Raw genomic sequence first — 13,366 nt, forward strand, 5'->3', positions numbered from 1 at the left:
GGTGTGGGGCAGAGGACTGAAGGAGGGGCTGGATGGGGCAGGATGACCACAAGTGGTAAACTACAGAGCCAGCCGCTCCTATCCTCTAGCTAGCGATTGAGGCAAATTAGCCATCCTGTGCCTCAGTTTATCCCCCCTGTAAAATGGGAATAATGTTAACACCCATCTTGTAGGAAGAATTAAATGAGTTAATAGTAAAGTGCTTAGAATGACACAAGCCCATAGTAGGTGCTCAGCGAACATCAGTTTGCAGGTGCCCCTGTGTGGTGCCTAAGGCCTGTCCTTACTGTGCCTCTGCCTGCCACCCCTGACAGGAGGGACCGGAACAGCAAGAGAGTTATTTTTTGCAGGGGAATTTCACAGCCCAGGAAGTGCTGGCACAAAGGCCCAGACCGCAAAGGTGTCTGGTGTCCCTGGCTTCCTCTCCCTCTGCCCCGGGCCAGCCCCACCCTTGATTTCTCTTGCCTGGCAAAGTTGGGCTGGGGAGATTCTGGAAATTCACCCTATCTAGAACTGAAGGTCAGGACCTGAAGAGCAGCCCTCAGCCAAAAATCCCCCACTGTGGTCCCGAAAGAGCCCCTATCCTCATCCTTTTCATTTAGCAGACAAGTTACCTGCCATTCGGGCAGAATTCCAGACCCACCTGAGGCTGGCTGCGTGACCCTAGGCAAGGGAATGGCCCTCTCCCAGCCTCAGTCTCCCAGTTTGTAAAATGCAGGTTAATAACAGAACTTGGTATATACATGCTTGTGGAGGTAGAAGTGGACCCTGCATACAGCAGGGCTCTAGCACTGGTACTTATTTATTCACCTGACAAATATTTATTGAGCACCTGCAAGGTGACAAAGGGCTTCCCTGAGTGGCTCAGATGGTAAAGGATCTTCCTGCAGTGCAAGAGACCCGGGTTCGACCCCTGGGTTGGGAAGATCCCCTGGAGAAGGGAATGGCAAACCATTCCAGTAGTCTTGCCTGGGAAATCCCATAAGACAGAGGAGCCTGGCGGGCTACAGGCCATGGAGTCACAAAGAGTCGGACACGACTGAGCAACTACAACAACACTGAGGTGCCAGGCACAGGTGAAGGTGCTGGAGACGCAGTGGTGCACGCGACAGTGTTCTCACCTTGAGGGAGCTTGTTTTCCAGGGTTGGAAGGACAAGAGGTGAATGGAGGAACCATATAAAGAAGAGTATAATGTCAGGTAGTGACAACTGCTGTGAGGAAAAAAAAAACTGGTAAAGGAGGTCAAGTAAGGGACGGTGGAGGCAGTTTGTCCTGAGTGGACAGAGGGCCTGATGAAGTTGATGTTAGAGCCAAGAGCTGCAGGAGGAGAGGAAGTCAGCTCTGGGGTCACCTAGGGGAAGAGTGTTCCAAGCAGAGGTGAGGAAGGACCAAGGTTCTGAGGTGGGAAGGAGCTTGGTGTGCTGGAAACAGCACGGGCCTCGACAGCAGCAAGGCGGGGTGGGGGCGGGGGGTCGCAAGGGGCGGAGTAGAAGATGACGTCAGAGACAGAGGGTAGCGGGGTCACGAAGGGTCCTCTTCTAGAAACGTGGCACCTCTAGTAACCAGAGCAGAGCAGCCTCTATGGTTTGGATCCAGGGTGTCCCTCCTGCTTGGGAGGGATCTGGAGTATTATGGGTAGCCCTAGCCTGACACCCCCCAAGCCCACTTGGGTTCCAACACAGTGACCTCCAGGCCCGAGTGCCCGGGGTCCGAGGGGGAGGTCACCAAGAGATTCCTGCCAGGTTCCCCTGGAGATTCCAGGGGGATGACCTCCATAATTTAAAGTCCGGAGCCCTGCCCTCAAACCGCCCTCCAAGCCCTCTTGTGACTCTAGGGGGGTCACCTTTCCCAGACTCCGCATCTGGGGGTCCCCGGAGTCTGGAGGGGTCCGACGCCCAGACCACGCGCCCCACGCCCGAAGCCGCGGTCCCTGCGCCACCACCGGGAGAGGCCGGTGCGGCGGGCGCCTCCCGGGCCGCTGCGGCAAAGGCTGGGCAGCCGCGCCCTCCCCCGGCGGTGATTCATCCCGCCCCCTCCCTCTCCCTCCTCCCTGCCGTGGCCGCCGCCGCCGCCGCCGCCGCTGCAGTGCGCAGGAGATCGCGGCCCGCGCCCTAGCGCGCCCGAGCCGGAGCGGGGCCGGGGTCCGCGCACCTGGCGGATGTGTCCGGCTGCGCGCGCCAACGCAGCAGCCCGAGCAGCGGCCGCCGCCCGCGCGGCGGGGATGCCCGGACGCCGGGCCCCGGGGCTGGGCCCCCGGCGGTAACCGGAGCGGGGGGGCCGCGCCCCCCCTCCCCCCTCGTCGGTCCCAGAGCCGCAGCTGCTGCGCCCGCGCGCTCCCGGGGACATTCTAACCGCCGCCGGGTCCCGCCGCCTCTCGCCCCGCTATTAATACCGGCGGCCCGGGAGCGGGGCGCAGCGTGCTCAGCGCAACCATGGGGACGCTGCTGGCCTTTGTGGTCGGCGCCGCACTGGGTGAGTGCGCGGGGGGCGCGCGCGGCGGGGGCACAGCCGGCACACTGGCCGGGCCGCGGGATTCGCTCTCGGGACTTTGGGCCGCGGGCGAGGGCCGTCCCCACCTCATCCCCCAGCCCGGCTAAGTCCGCTTCAGAAGTTGTGCGCGCGGGGAACGGGGCTCGGGAGGGCGCAGAGGTGCGGGTGGGCGCGAGCGGGCGAGGGCCGGGCTGGCACGGCTCGGCGGCTGCGGGCGCCCAGCCGGGGGCGAGGAAACGCGGAGTCAGCTGCTCCCGGAGAGCCCCGCAGGCTGCAATGTGACACCTACAGTCGCGGGAGGTGGGAGGGGGGGAGGCGGCGCCCGGATATTGGGACGGAGAGACCGAAAGAGAGAGAGAGAGAGAGAGACACGGAAAGGAAGCAGCGGCGAGAGACATAGAAGTACTCCTGAGTGCTCCGCTGGGAGACTGGGGAGCTGGAAAGTGAGGGGGGAGATAGAGAGAGGGGTGTAGAGTATGCCAGAGTTAGGGATCTGAGCGGTGGAGAGAGAAAAACTTGAGCGAGGCAGGAAGAGATAGAGACACAGGTAGACACAGGTAGAGATGGAGTTTTAAAAGGACAGGGAAAGGTGCAGGGCGAGATGGAGAGCAGGAGAGGGTGTCTGAGCCGGAGTAAAGATACAAAGTGGGGCCTTCGGAGAGATTCCTGAGAGAAATAAAGAGGGGGCGGCAAAGACTGAGGCGCTCAGGGGGATAGAAAGAGACAGCAGAGGAGGAGGGCAGAAAACCCCGATTAATAGAGGAAAGGATGGGGGGGCAAAGGAAAAGCCTCGGAGCTGGAAAGACAGCACGAGTTAGTGAGCAGGAAGGAGGAGGCAGGTAAGAATGAGGATGAGGGACTCAAAGGGACTGGAATCTGCTGGGGATGTGAAGGCCCTGTGGCGGGAAAGAGCTCAGAGAGTTTTGAGAAGATGATGGGGGTGGGATTGGCTTCAGGAAGTGAGGAGCCTGGGAGCAGAGGGGACTGAGGCAGGAGAAGATAGGAAGGGGTGGATGTTGGGAACTTACCCGACTGGGGAGCAGGGCTGAGGTGTTTTTCTGCCCTGGATCCAGTGCCCACCTCCCTCTCTGAGGCCTTGGCTTCTCCCAACCCATTTATCTGGGGCTGGTTGGTCTTAGAGAGCAATCAATGCTGGTAGAACTGACGCTGCCACCTTGAATTTCTAACGCCACTAGAATTCTGGTCCCACCACCTAGACACTGCAATACCTTGGACAAGTGGCCTCCTGAGAAAGGGGTACTTGGGTAGCACAGACTCTAAGTTACTGACCACAGTAACAGCCCTGTTGACTGGGGGCATCCAGTGTACCGTGGCTTCCCTAGTGGCTCAGACAGTAAAGAATCCGCCTGCAATACAGGAGACCCGAGTTCGATCCCTAGGTCAGGAATAGCCCCTGGAGAAGGGCATGGCTACCCACTCCAGTATTTTTGCCTTGAGAATCCCATGGACAGAGGAGCCTGGTGGGCTACAGTCTGTGGGGTTGCAAAGAGTCGGACACGACTGAGTGCACACACAAGGTATCAAGTCCCCTGCAGCCTTACCTGCCTTAAAGAACCTGCCCAGCCACCTCCAGAAGAAAGACAATCGGTTCCCTCACTATTCACAGGGGCAATCAGAGAGGACGAGGGACTCACCAAGGGCATGTAGCTGGTGGCAGGGCCAAGCTCCAAGCCTGGTTCTGGCTATTCCTGATCGTAATCGAGGGGAACCAGATGGCTTCCAAGGGGCCTGAGAGCTGTCAACCAGTGAGCCTGGCATTGCCAAGGGTGATGGGTGCCCCGGCTCGACCTGAGCCCACTGTCCCTGCAGTGTCCTCAGCCTGGGGGGGCTGCGTGGAGGTGGACTCGGAGACCGAGGCCGTGTATGGGATGACCTTCAAAATCCTGTGCATCTCCTGCAAGCGCCGCAGTGAGACCAACGCTGAGACCTTCACTGAGTGGACTTTCCGCCAGAAGGGCACAGAGGAGTTTGTCAAGGTGGGTGGGCTCCTGGCACAGGAGGGTGGGCACCTGTGTGGGAGCTAGTGACGGGGAGCAGGGTTCCAGTTGGGGTTGCGAGTTTGTTTGCACCCAGGTGCCATTTCTGATGACCTGGATCCACATGCCAGCTCCACCAGGACCGGCTGGTGACCTTGGGCAAGCCGTTGAACCTTCACTGCCTCCTCTGTAAAGAAAGGGGAGTGGGTAGTCTCCAGCTCTGAGGCTGGTGTGAGAATTGAGTTCCTGCACCTGGCACACGGTTGTCACAAAATATACGTCATCGGAATTATTTTATACCAGCAAAAAATGCCTCAGATTGTTATCGTGGAAGGAAACAGAACTTTTTGACCTCCTTTTCACTCTCTGTGTTTTGAATTGCATAGGAGGGGGTTCCATAAACTTTTTGAGGGCCTTCCAGAGAATTGAAGTCTACAGCAGCCAGAATTGGGCTGTCTCTCGCCCTGCCTGGGGAGTGTGTCTGGGGGCCGGGCAAGATGGTAGAGAATGAAGACCAGAAAGGCTGAATGGGGGCTCCGGAGGATGGCCACGGAACACGTGCAGCGGCGTGTGTGTGTCAGGGCTCGGGCACAGTCTGGGTCCTTCTGTGTCTGTGCATCAGGGCGAGGGGCAGAATAGAGGTCTCGGTGGGGCGGGGGTAGCCGGCAGTGACCCCGCGCCCACTGCCCCCAGATCCTGCGCTATGAGAACGAGGTGCTGCAACTGGAAGAGGATGAACGCTTTGAGGGCCGCGTGGTGTGGAATGGCAGCCGGGGCACCAAAGACCTGCAGGACCTGTCCATCTTCATCACCAACGTCACCTACAACCACTCGGGCGACTATGAATGCCACGTGTACCGCCTGCTCTTCTTCGACAACTACGAGCACAACACCAGCGTTGTCAAAAAGATCCACCTTGAGGTGGTGGACAAAGGTGAGTCGGGCCCCCGGGCAGCCAGATGGAGGGACAGATGGCGGAAGCGAGGGGGGGAGGGGGGATGGACGGGCTGGCTCAGCGCCTGGGCAGCAGGGGGTGGAGACAACACCTCCCGCCTGGAGTCCAGCTCCAGCCCCCACTTCCCTTCAGCCATGGAGAGGTCATGGCGGGCCTGTCCCAGGGAAGTGCTGAGTGCAGAGCTGAGCTCTGCCTCCTGCGCTGTGAACCCCAGCGGGTGCCTCCCTGTCTCTGAGCCTGAGTGTTGTCCTGTAGGAAACAGGTGATAATGGTGTCTCTCTCTCGGTGTGTCGTTGGAGCCATTCTGATGTCGTGGGGGAGGTGGTGAGGATGGAGTGAGATGCTGGGTGTCCGAGGCTGGTGCGTCTGTCACAGCAGGGCCTCGGCACACGGGGGCCATGGTCGTGGTGCTTCTGATTGTCAACAGCCTTAGTCCTGCCCCCCTGTGTCACCTGGGGCAGGAAATCAGTGGTGTCACCTGTGGCGGGGCTCTTCAAATTCTACCATATGCGGTCGTCCTGTTGTTTGGATCTTGACTCAACAGATCCATGTTGGGCCCAGGATTCTGTCTCAGATGAGGCCAAGGCTGCAGGTCTGGGGCCATGCTGAGCAGCAAAGATCTAAGGTGTGTTTTGAATCATTTTTCATCATTTCGGCTTCAACTGCTTTGGACTCCTTCCCTGAACCATCTTCTGATTGGGTGTAAATTGGAATTTTCCAGGGCCCCAGGGGCCATTGGCTTAGAGAGTCAGGGAGATATCCCAGACCTTGGGCTTCCAAAGAGCATGGCAGGTGAGTCCCGAGGGGCCATCAGTACATGCCACCATCATGGGCCATGTGCACTGGTGCCCTCCTTCCCCAAGACTGGGGCTGGCCTCGTTGTCCTGTATGAAGTCCCTCACTGAATCCTCCCACCCACCATCTGGTGGCTCAGACAGTAAAGAATCTACCTGCAATGCAGGAGATGCAGGTTCGATCCCTGGGTCAGGAAGATCCCCTGTAAAAGGAAATGGCAACCCACTCCAGTATTCTTGCCTGGGAAATCCCACGGACAGAGGAGCCTGGCAGGCCACAGTCTACAGGGTCGCAAAGAGTCGGACATGACTTAACAACGAAAAAACAACCCACCTTCTGCCGTAGAGGCTCTTCTTATCCCCATTTAGCAGATGGGGAAACCGAGGCTCAGGGAGGTAAGATTACAAGGCGAAGGTCACAGAGTTGCGACCTGGATTTGAACCCAGCCAAACCTGTGTGATTGTTGTTTTTATTCTTGGCATGATTCACTATACTCTGCCGTCAGCCAGAGCCTGTGGGTTCCTGTTGGTAATTAGCATTTTTACAGGTATTAGCAAAGTGATCTAGCAGAATTCAATTCAGGAGACATGTCTGAGCGACTCTTTGGTGTAGGTCACGATGCTGGGTGGGTGGCCACCCACAGACGTCGATGATGGAGCCCTGCCCTGGTGAGTTGGGTGACGGTGGAGGAGTTGTAAAAAAGACACCCCCGAATACTGTGGCTTAACAAAGTCTGGGTCAGTCCCGTCTCCCAAATCTGTGCTCAGGTGAAGGGTTAGGGGGTAGGAAGTTTCCTGGATGCCCTTTGGGCACCCAGGTTCTTTCCATCTTGTGGCTCAGCCCTTGCTCATGATGCTGTCTTCCCTAGCATGGTGGAGCCTGGGCTCAGGCACGCCCAGGTCCCAGAAGAGCCTCTATTTTTTGTTTTTTTTTAACATTATCTACCACGTTATACTGCTTCCCAGTATATGTGGGAGGCTTATATTTATGTGATGCAGGACTTATATTTAATTGGGCTTGCCAGGTGGAGCTAATAGTAAAGAACCCGCTTGCCAATGCAGGAGACATAAGAGACTCAGGTTCCATCCCTGGGTTGGGAAGATCCCCTGGAGAAGAGAACAACAACGCTCTCCAGTATTCTTGTCTGGGATATCCCATGGACAGAGAGCCTGGTGGACTACAGCCCATAGGGTCACAAAGAGTTGGACACGACTGAAGTGACTTAGCACGCATGGACTTATATTTATGTAATATAGGACTATTTCTGTTATCTTCCCAGAGCCTGTATTTTTTGCACCATCCACCATACCCCAGTGGTTTTTAATCCACCATGTTATAATCCTGCTTTTTTAACCTTACCCACTATGATATAGTATGTTATGTTATACTGTATGCTATAGTGTTTTCACATTACCAAACACCAAACATAACAACAATATTTTTTTAAATTATAATCCATCATCCCAGAGTATTTTTAATATTATCCACCATATTATCATTTTTTTAGCCACCATGCTATATGTTCTAAAATATTATCAGTGATGTCATAGTATTTAAAAAATTTTTATTTGGTATGTATTCGGCATCCTTGCTCATTTTGTAGTATTTTTAACATTATGTGTCACTCTATGGCATTTCATTCCCCATGGTATTATTGTATTGTTAGCATCAGTAGCCACTGCTGTCTTTATCATAAGCCACTGTCTTACTGCCATTTCAACATTACCTATCAGTCGGTATTGCCTCCTGGTCATGACCCCTCAGTAATGAACTGAGTCGTTTCCAAAGGGGGGAGCAGTGGGTGCTGGAGATGAGGCCTTCACTGAGCTGGGAGGGGTGCAGAAGATGGTAGGAAGCATCTGGGTGTCTCTCACCAGGGGTGGGGCTGGCATCTGGGGACAGGAAGGCTTATTCTGTCTGGACACACCCAGTAAGAGGGGAGCAGGTGGGGACGTGCAGTGGCGACTGAAGCTGGCGAGACATGCGGCCCGTAGACGTGCAGGCTGGGGCTTCAGATCTGCCCCTGGAGGCAGGCAGGTGAAGCTCTCGGAAGATTCAGGGATTTTGAAGAAATCAAACGCCCCTCAGAGAAACTGCCTCTGCTCCTGGGTGTGACCGCTCTCTCTCAGTTTCTCATCTGTGAAGTGTGGTGGAGGGGATGACAGCCCCGCCTCCTGAGATGTCTGTGGGTTGATGGAGACTGCCCTGGACATACCACGGCCATTTCCAAGTCTCTCTTGGGCTGCAGGAGCTTTTAAGAGTAGATAAGAGCTCGGACCCTGCAGTCAGTTCCACTTGGAGTTGATTCCTGGCTTTGAGTGCAATCCTGGCTGTGCATCCTTGCCTGGCACTTTCTCCTCTCGAAGTGAAGTGAAAGTTGCTCAGTCGTGTCTGACTGCGACACCGTGGACTGTAGCCCGCCAGGCTCCTTTGTTTGTGAAATTCTCCAGACAAGAATATTGGAGTGGGTAACCATTCACAGGGGATCTTCCGTCCCAGGGATTGAGCCCAAGTCTCCTGCATTGCAGGCAGATTCTTTACCATCTGAGCCAGGGAAGTCCTCAGTAAACTTGTCCTGCAGATGGCCTAGAGAGCCGTACCTGCCACTGTCCTAATCTGATTGGGAGAGCAGGATACCAGTTTACTTAACCCATTTGGTTGGTGAGTTCCAGGAGCAGGGGCGAGAATTCTGATGACTGAGTTTTATCCATGCTTGCTTGTGTGTGTGTTCAGTCATGCCTGACTCTTTGTGACCCCATGGACTGTAGCCCAACCACCAGGCTCTTCTGTCCATGAAATTTCCCAGATAAGAATACTACAGCGGGTTGCCATTTCCTACTCCAGGGAATCTTCCCAACCCAGGGATAGAACCGCATCCCTTGCGTCTCCTGCACCGGGAGGCAGATTCTTTACCACTGAGCTTTATCCAACATGTATTCAACTCTGTGCTTCTGGAGGTCAGCTGACATGGGAAGCCTGGACGCTCTGTATCCTTGGGGTTGTTTTAGAGTCAGGGAGATGTTCAAGTAAAGAACTCAGGACAGAGCCTGGGTGAGAGCATGCTTTCACCGCAGGAGACACATTCAGGGTATCTCTGGAGTGAAGGAACAAGCGAACAAACAAATGGGTGAGGTGTGGAGTCCTGTCCCCAGCTCCTCCTGCTGGGAAGCAGGGGAGAAGCATCGGACCCTGCACCCCACTTCCTGTGGCCCAGAAAGCCTTGGTACCATCTGCCTCGGGTGGAGCAGCAGAAAGCGCCCACTCCCAGGGGAGGAGGAAATGGCAACCCGCTCCAGTGTTCTTGCCTGGAAAATCCTGTGGACGGAGGAGCCTGGCGAGCTACAGTTCATAGGGTTGCAAAGAGTCGGACATGACTAAGCAACTGAGCACACACCTAGGGGAGGAAGACCACGTGGGAACAGCAGGGAAAATGACATCCCGGCCATCCGGGAAGAGGGGCTGGGGATGCGGGGTGGACACCTGCGAAATCCGGCCGAGGACACCACCATGGGCTTGCGTTCTGGTCCCCCGGCTGAACATGCTCCTTTTACAGTTTAAATTTAGGCTCCATGAAAGGAAGCTGACATTGGCAAGAGCCAGGGCTGTGGAAAGGAGAGAGGGTTTCCGGAAAATGTCAGCGAATAGCCAGCGCTTAGGCAGAGCTGACTGTGGGCACATCCACGCATGTTACGGATGTTAACTCATTTCCTCTTCCCAGCAACCCTGTGAGAAGGCATGAGTATTATCATCCTTATTTTACGGCAGGGGAATAGAGGCTCAGAGAGGTGGAGTCTTTTGCCTGTGGTCACACAGCAGAGGCAGAGATAAGATTTGGACCCTAACAGTCTGGCTCCAGAGCCCTGCTATTAACTACTATGCTGTTTCGCCCCAATAATAACAGTGATGATATTGATAATAGTAAATATGTATAAAGTGCTCTCTATCTGTCAAGCACAATTATAAGCGTGTTAAAAGCTTATTTAATTCTCACAATACTCTCATGAAGGAGACACTGTGATTATCAACTTTTTACAGGTGGGGAAATTGAGACCCAGAGAGGCTGAGTCACTTGCCCAAGATCACACAGCTGGCAAGTGGAAGAGCCAGGATTTGAACCTGAGCCTTCTCATTGCAGAGCTTCAGCTCTGGGGCACTTACAATCACCTGTATGACATGGAGGCACCCTCGAGTTACACAGGGAGACAGGTTCAGGGCGATCCGAAAGCTCTTCCAAGGCTGATTATTAAGAACCACAGTAACAGTGATGCCTCTAGGGGGAGAGCGTGGCTTCATTTGCAGACATGGCCCAGGGAGGTCAAGCCACTTGCCCAGGCTTGCACAGCAAACTCAGGACACACTCAGGCTGCCACCTGACCCTGCCTGGCCCCTGCAGCCAACAGAGACATGGCGTCCATTGTGTCCGAGATCATGATGTACGTGCTCATCGTGGTGTTGACCATCTGGCTCGTGGCAGAGATGGTTTACTGCTACAAGAAGATCGCCGCTGCCACGGAGGCTGCCGCACAAGAGAATGCGTGAGTGGGGTCCTGAGGAGGGGAGAAACGGCCCAGGATGCCTAGTGCTTCCCAGAGGGGATCATGGGCTGAGTGGGGAGGCGGGTGGGGAAGTGACCCAGGCACCATCTGCCAGTCCTCCCCAGAGGGGACCGTTTGGTGCCCAAGATGGGGTGAGGCTGCGATTGGGTCCCTGCCCCTTGGTGCTCAGACTCTTTTAGCACCCACTTCTGTTAGGATCCAGAGCTCAGGCCTGGCATCCTCTGCTCCAGCGATACCTGACTCCAGGCCCTAGCCCTTTTTATCTGCCAGGACTCAGGAGTCTGAGCCTCCCGCTCGCTGCTTCCTCAGACTCAGACCCCAACCCCTTGGCGACCTAGGAGTCTAGGCCCCCAGAACCCCTCTTCCCCCACATTCAGGACTCCAGACCTCCAGCCTGGGCTCCTCTTGGATCCCTAGGATCCAGCCTGCCACTTCCTCTTCTCTCTGACCCCTGTGCCCCTGGGGAACAGAGACCTCAACCCTCATCAATCTCCATGGGGGGATGGGCCAGACTGACAATGGGGTCACTGAACACCTGGCTTTTGCCCCCACAGCTCGGAATACTTGGCCATCACCTCAGAAAGCAAAGAGAACTGTACGGGTGTCCAGGTGGCCGAATAGCCCCGGTAAGGTGGGCAGGCAGGCGGGCAGGGGGCTGGAGAGCCTGGGAGGTGCCAGCTAGCTGTGAGGTTCATCGTGCCCTGTCTCTCCCCTTTCAGGCCCTGGGCTCCGCCTCAAGGAAGAGCCAGCCCTAACGGGGGAACATCCAGGCAAGGTCTGCCCCCGATGGGGGTTGGCCATTCCTGGGCCTCCACAAGCCTCAGAGTCCTGCCAACGGAGCCTCCAGGGTGGGAGGGGGCAGGGGGCTCGGCTCACACCCCTAATCCAGCCTTCTTCCTCCTGCCCCATCACCCACCTGCGCCATGCATGATGGCTAAAGCAATACTGCCGCTGCCCCCTACCCCTGCTTCTGCTGCCTGTTTGGGGGGGGCGGTGAGGTGGGGGCAGCGGCTCCGCACCCCTCCTTCTTGCTGATTTGCACACACTGGCCGCTTCGGACACGCACTAACGGGCCCAGTGCCTCCCTGCCCCCTCCCCGCCCAGTGGGGCTTGTGATGGCTGGAACGGTTCGGGGCAGGGGGTTCCTGGACCCCGCCCCCCCACTCCCCTCCGACCCCTGGTGCCATTTCCCCTCCTGCTTCCTCTGGCTGGACCTGGGGTCTCCTCTCCCTGCGACGCACTCTCACCCCAGCCCAACCCACCCTCTCTCACCAGCCTTGGATTGTGGCCACTTAGAAAGGGGCCCATTCAGCCTCGTCTCTCTTTACACAAGTAGTTTTGTTCATGAAATAAAGATTCTTGGACTTGATTCACAGTCTCTCTCGTGAGCCCAGTCACCTTCTACACCCCCTCCAAATCCGAGAGAGCCTCCTGGTGTTTCCGGGGACCCGCCCTCCTGGCCTGGTGACAGGGCCTCTGTGCACACGTTTGGTGGGGGAAGGATAGGGGAGGACAGACGAGAGCTGCATCTCAGGCTCGACACCTGCTTGAAGTCTCAGCGGGTGCAGCTACTTGATACTTGATTAGTGTTGGGGTTCAGGGAGTCATTAGCTCAGCGGGGACCTGGAGTTTCAAGGGAGCCAGACTGGAGCGGAGGAAGCAGACTGGTAGTGGAGGTGGGAGGTGATTAGGGAAGGAGAAAGAGGGCAATGAATGGAGGGGGAGGAGAAGGGACTGGGGACCCTGCACCGGCCTGTCCCCCAGGTGAGCCGTGGCTCTGAGTGCAGGGGTGCGTTGGGCCAGGGGCTGGGTCTGACGGAATAGGGGCGGCCTGTCTGGGGTGAGCAGCTGTGGCCTGACTGAGTCTGGGTGGCAGCTGTCCACAGTAGTGACCCTATGTGTCTGGGTGTTTATCCGGCCCTGGGGTCTGACGTCGATGACTCCTGGGCTGCTGGCGGGACAGTGCGTATTTGCCTGTGGACACTTCCGGCCACTTGGCCTGGGCCTCAGCACTCCGTGCTGCCTTTTCCGGGCCAAGTCCCCATCCCCCTTGTCTAGGACTTCCCAGCTCCAGAGGTCATTGCTGCAGGCGGCAGAGAGGCTGCCAAAGCAAACCAGCCCCCGTGACTTGTAGAAAAGTGGCTGGGGGGAGGGGGCTGGGGGGAGGGTGAATAAAGGTGGGGGCTGGAGTCAGGACCAGGGACACTGGAAGGGGCAGAGGCTGGGGCAGGAGTTGGGGTGCAGGAGGGGTCTGGGGCCAGGGCTGGGCTGAGACCCAGTCTGGAGCTGGGAATGCCTTGTTCAGGAGATGGACAACGGGTGCAGGAAATGGCAGGGGCAGCGGTAGGCAGGGGGCTGGGCAGGGGGCAGAGGAGATGCAGGGGCAGGGCGGCCTTGGGACAGCTGGGGCAACCCTCCATCTGTGCCTCTCCACTTTATACCTCCTTCCTGGGGGCCCTGTCAGCACTCCCCAGCCTGGCCTGTCTCCCCAGACTCCGGGCCCTCAGGCCAGATCTGTCCCAACTCCACATACCCTCATACCGGCACACCTGGGGCCCGTCCAGGCTGGAGG

The 13,366-nt window shown here is 56.8% G+C and overlaps 1 protein-coding gene across 1 annotated transcript; it reads left to right on the forward strand.

Moving 5' to 3' along the window:
* Nucleotides 1–2,089: 2,089 nt before the first annotated feature.
* Nucleotides 2,090–12,163, forward strand: SCN1B (sodium voltage-gated channel beta subunit 1). Its single transcript, XM_061387959.1, has 6 exons — nt 2,090–2,473; nt 4,322–4,488; nt 5,182–5,422; nt 10,632–10,773; nt 11,349–11,420; nt 11,514–12,163. The coding sequence occupies exons 1-5, from the start codon at nt 2,434–2,436 to the stop codon at nt 11,413–11,415; spliced, it is 657 nt and encodes a 218-aa protein (XP_061243943.1). The 5' UTR covers nt 2,090–2,433; the 3' UTR covers nt 11,416–11,420; nt 11,514–12,163.
* Nucleotides 12,164–13,366: the final 1,203 nt, after the last annotated feature.

The sequence above is a fragment of the Bos javanicus genome, chromosome 18 (assembly GCF_032452875.1).
Source record: "Bos javanicus breed banteng chromosome 18, ARS-OSU_banteng_1.0, whole genome shotgun sequence".
NCBI lineage: Eukaryota > Metazoa > Chordata > Mammalia > Artiodactyla > Bovidae > Bos > Bos javanicus.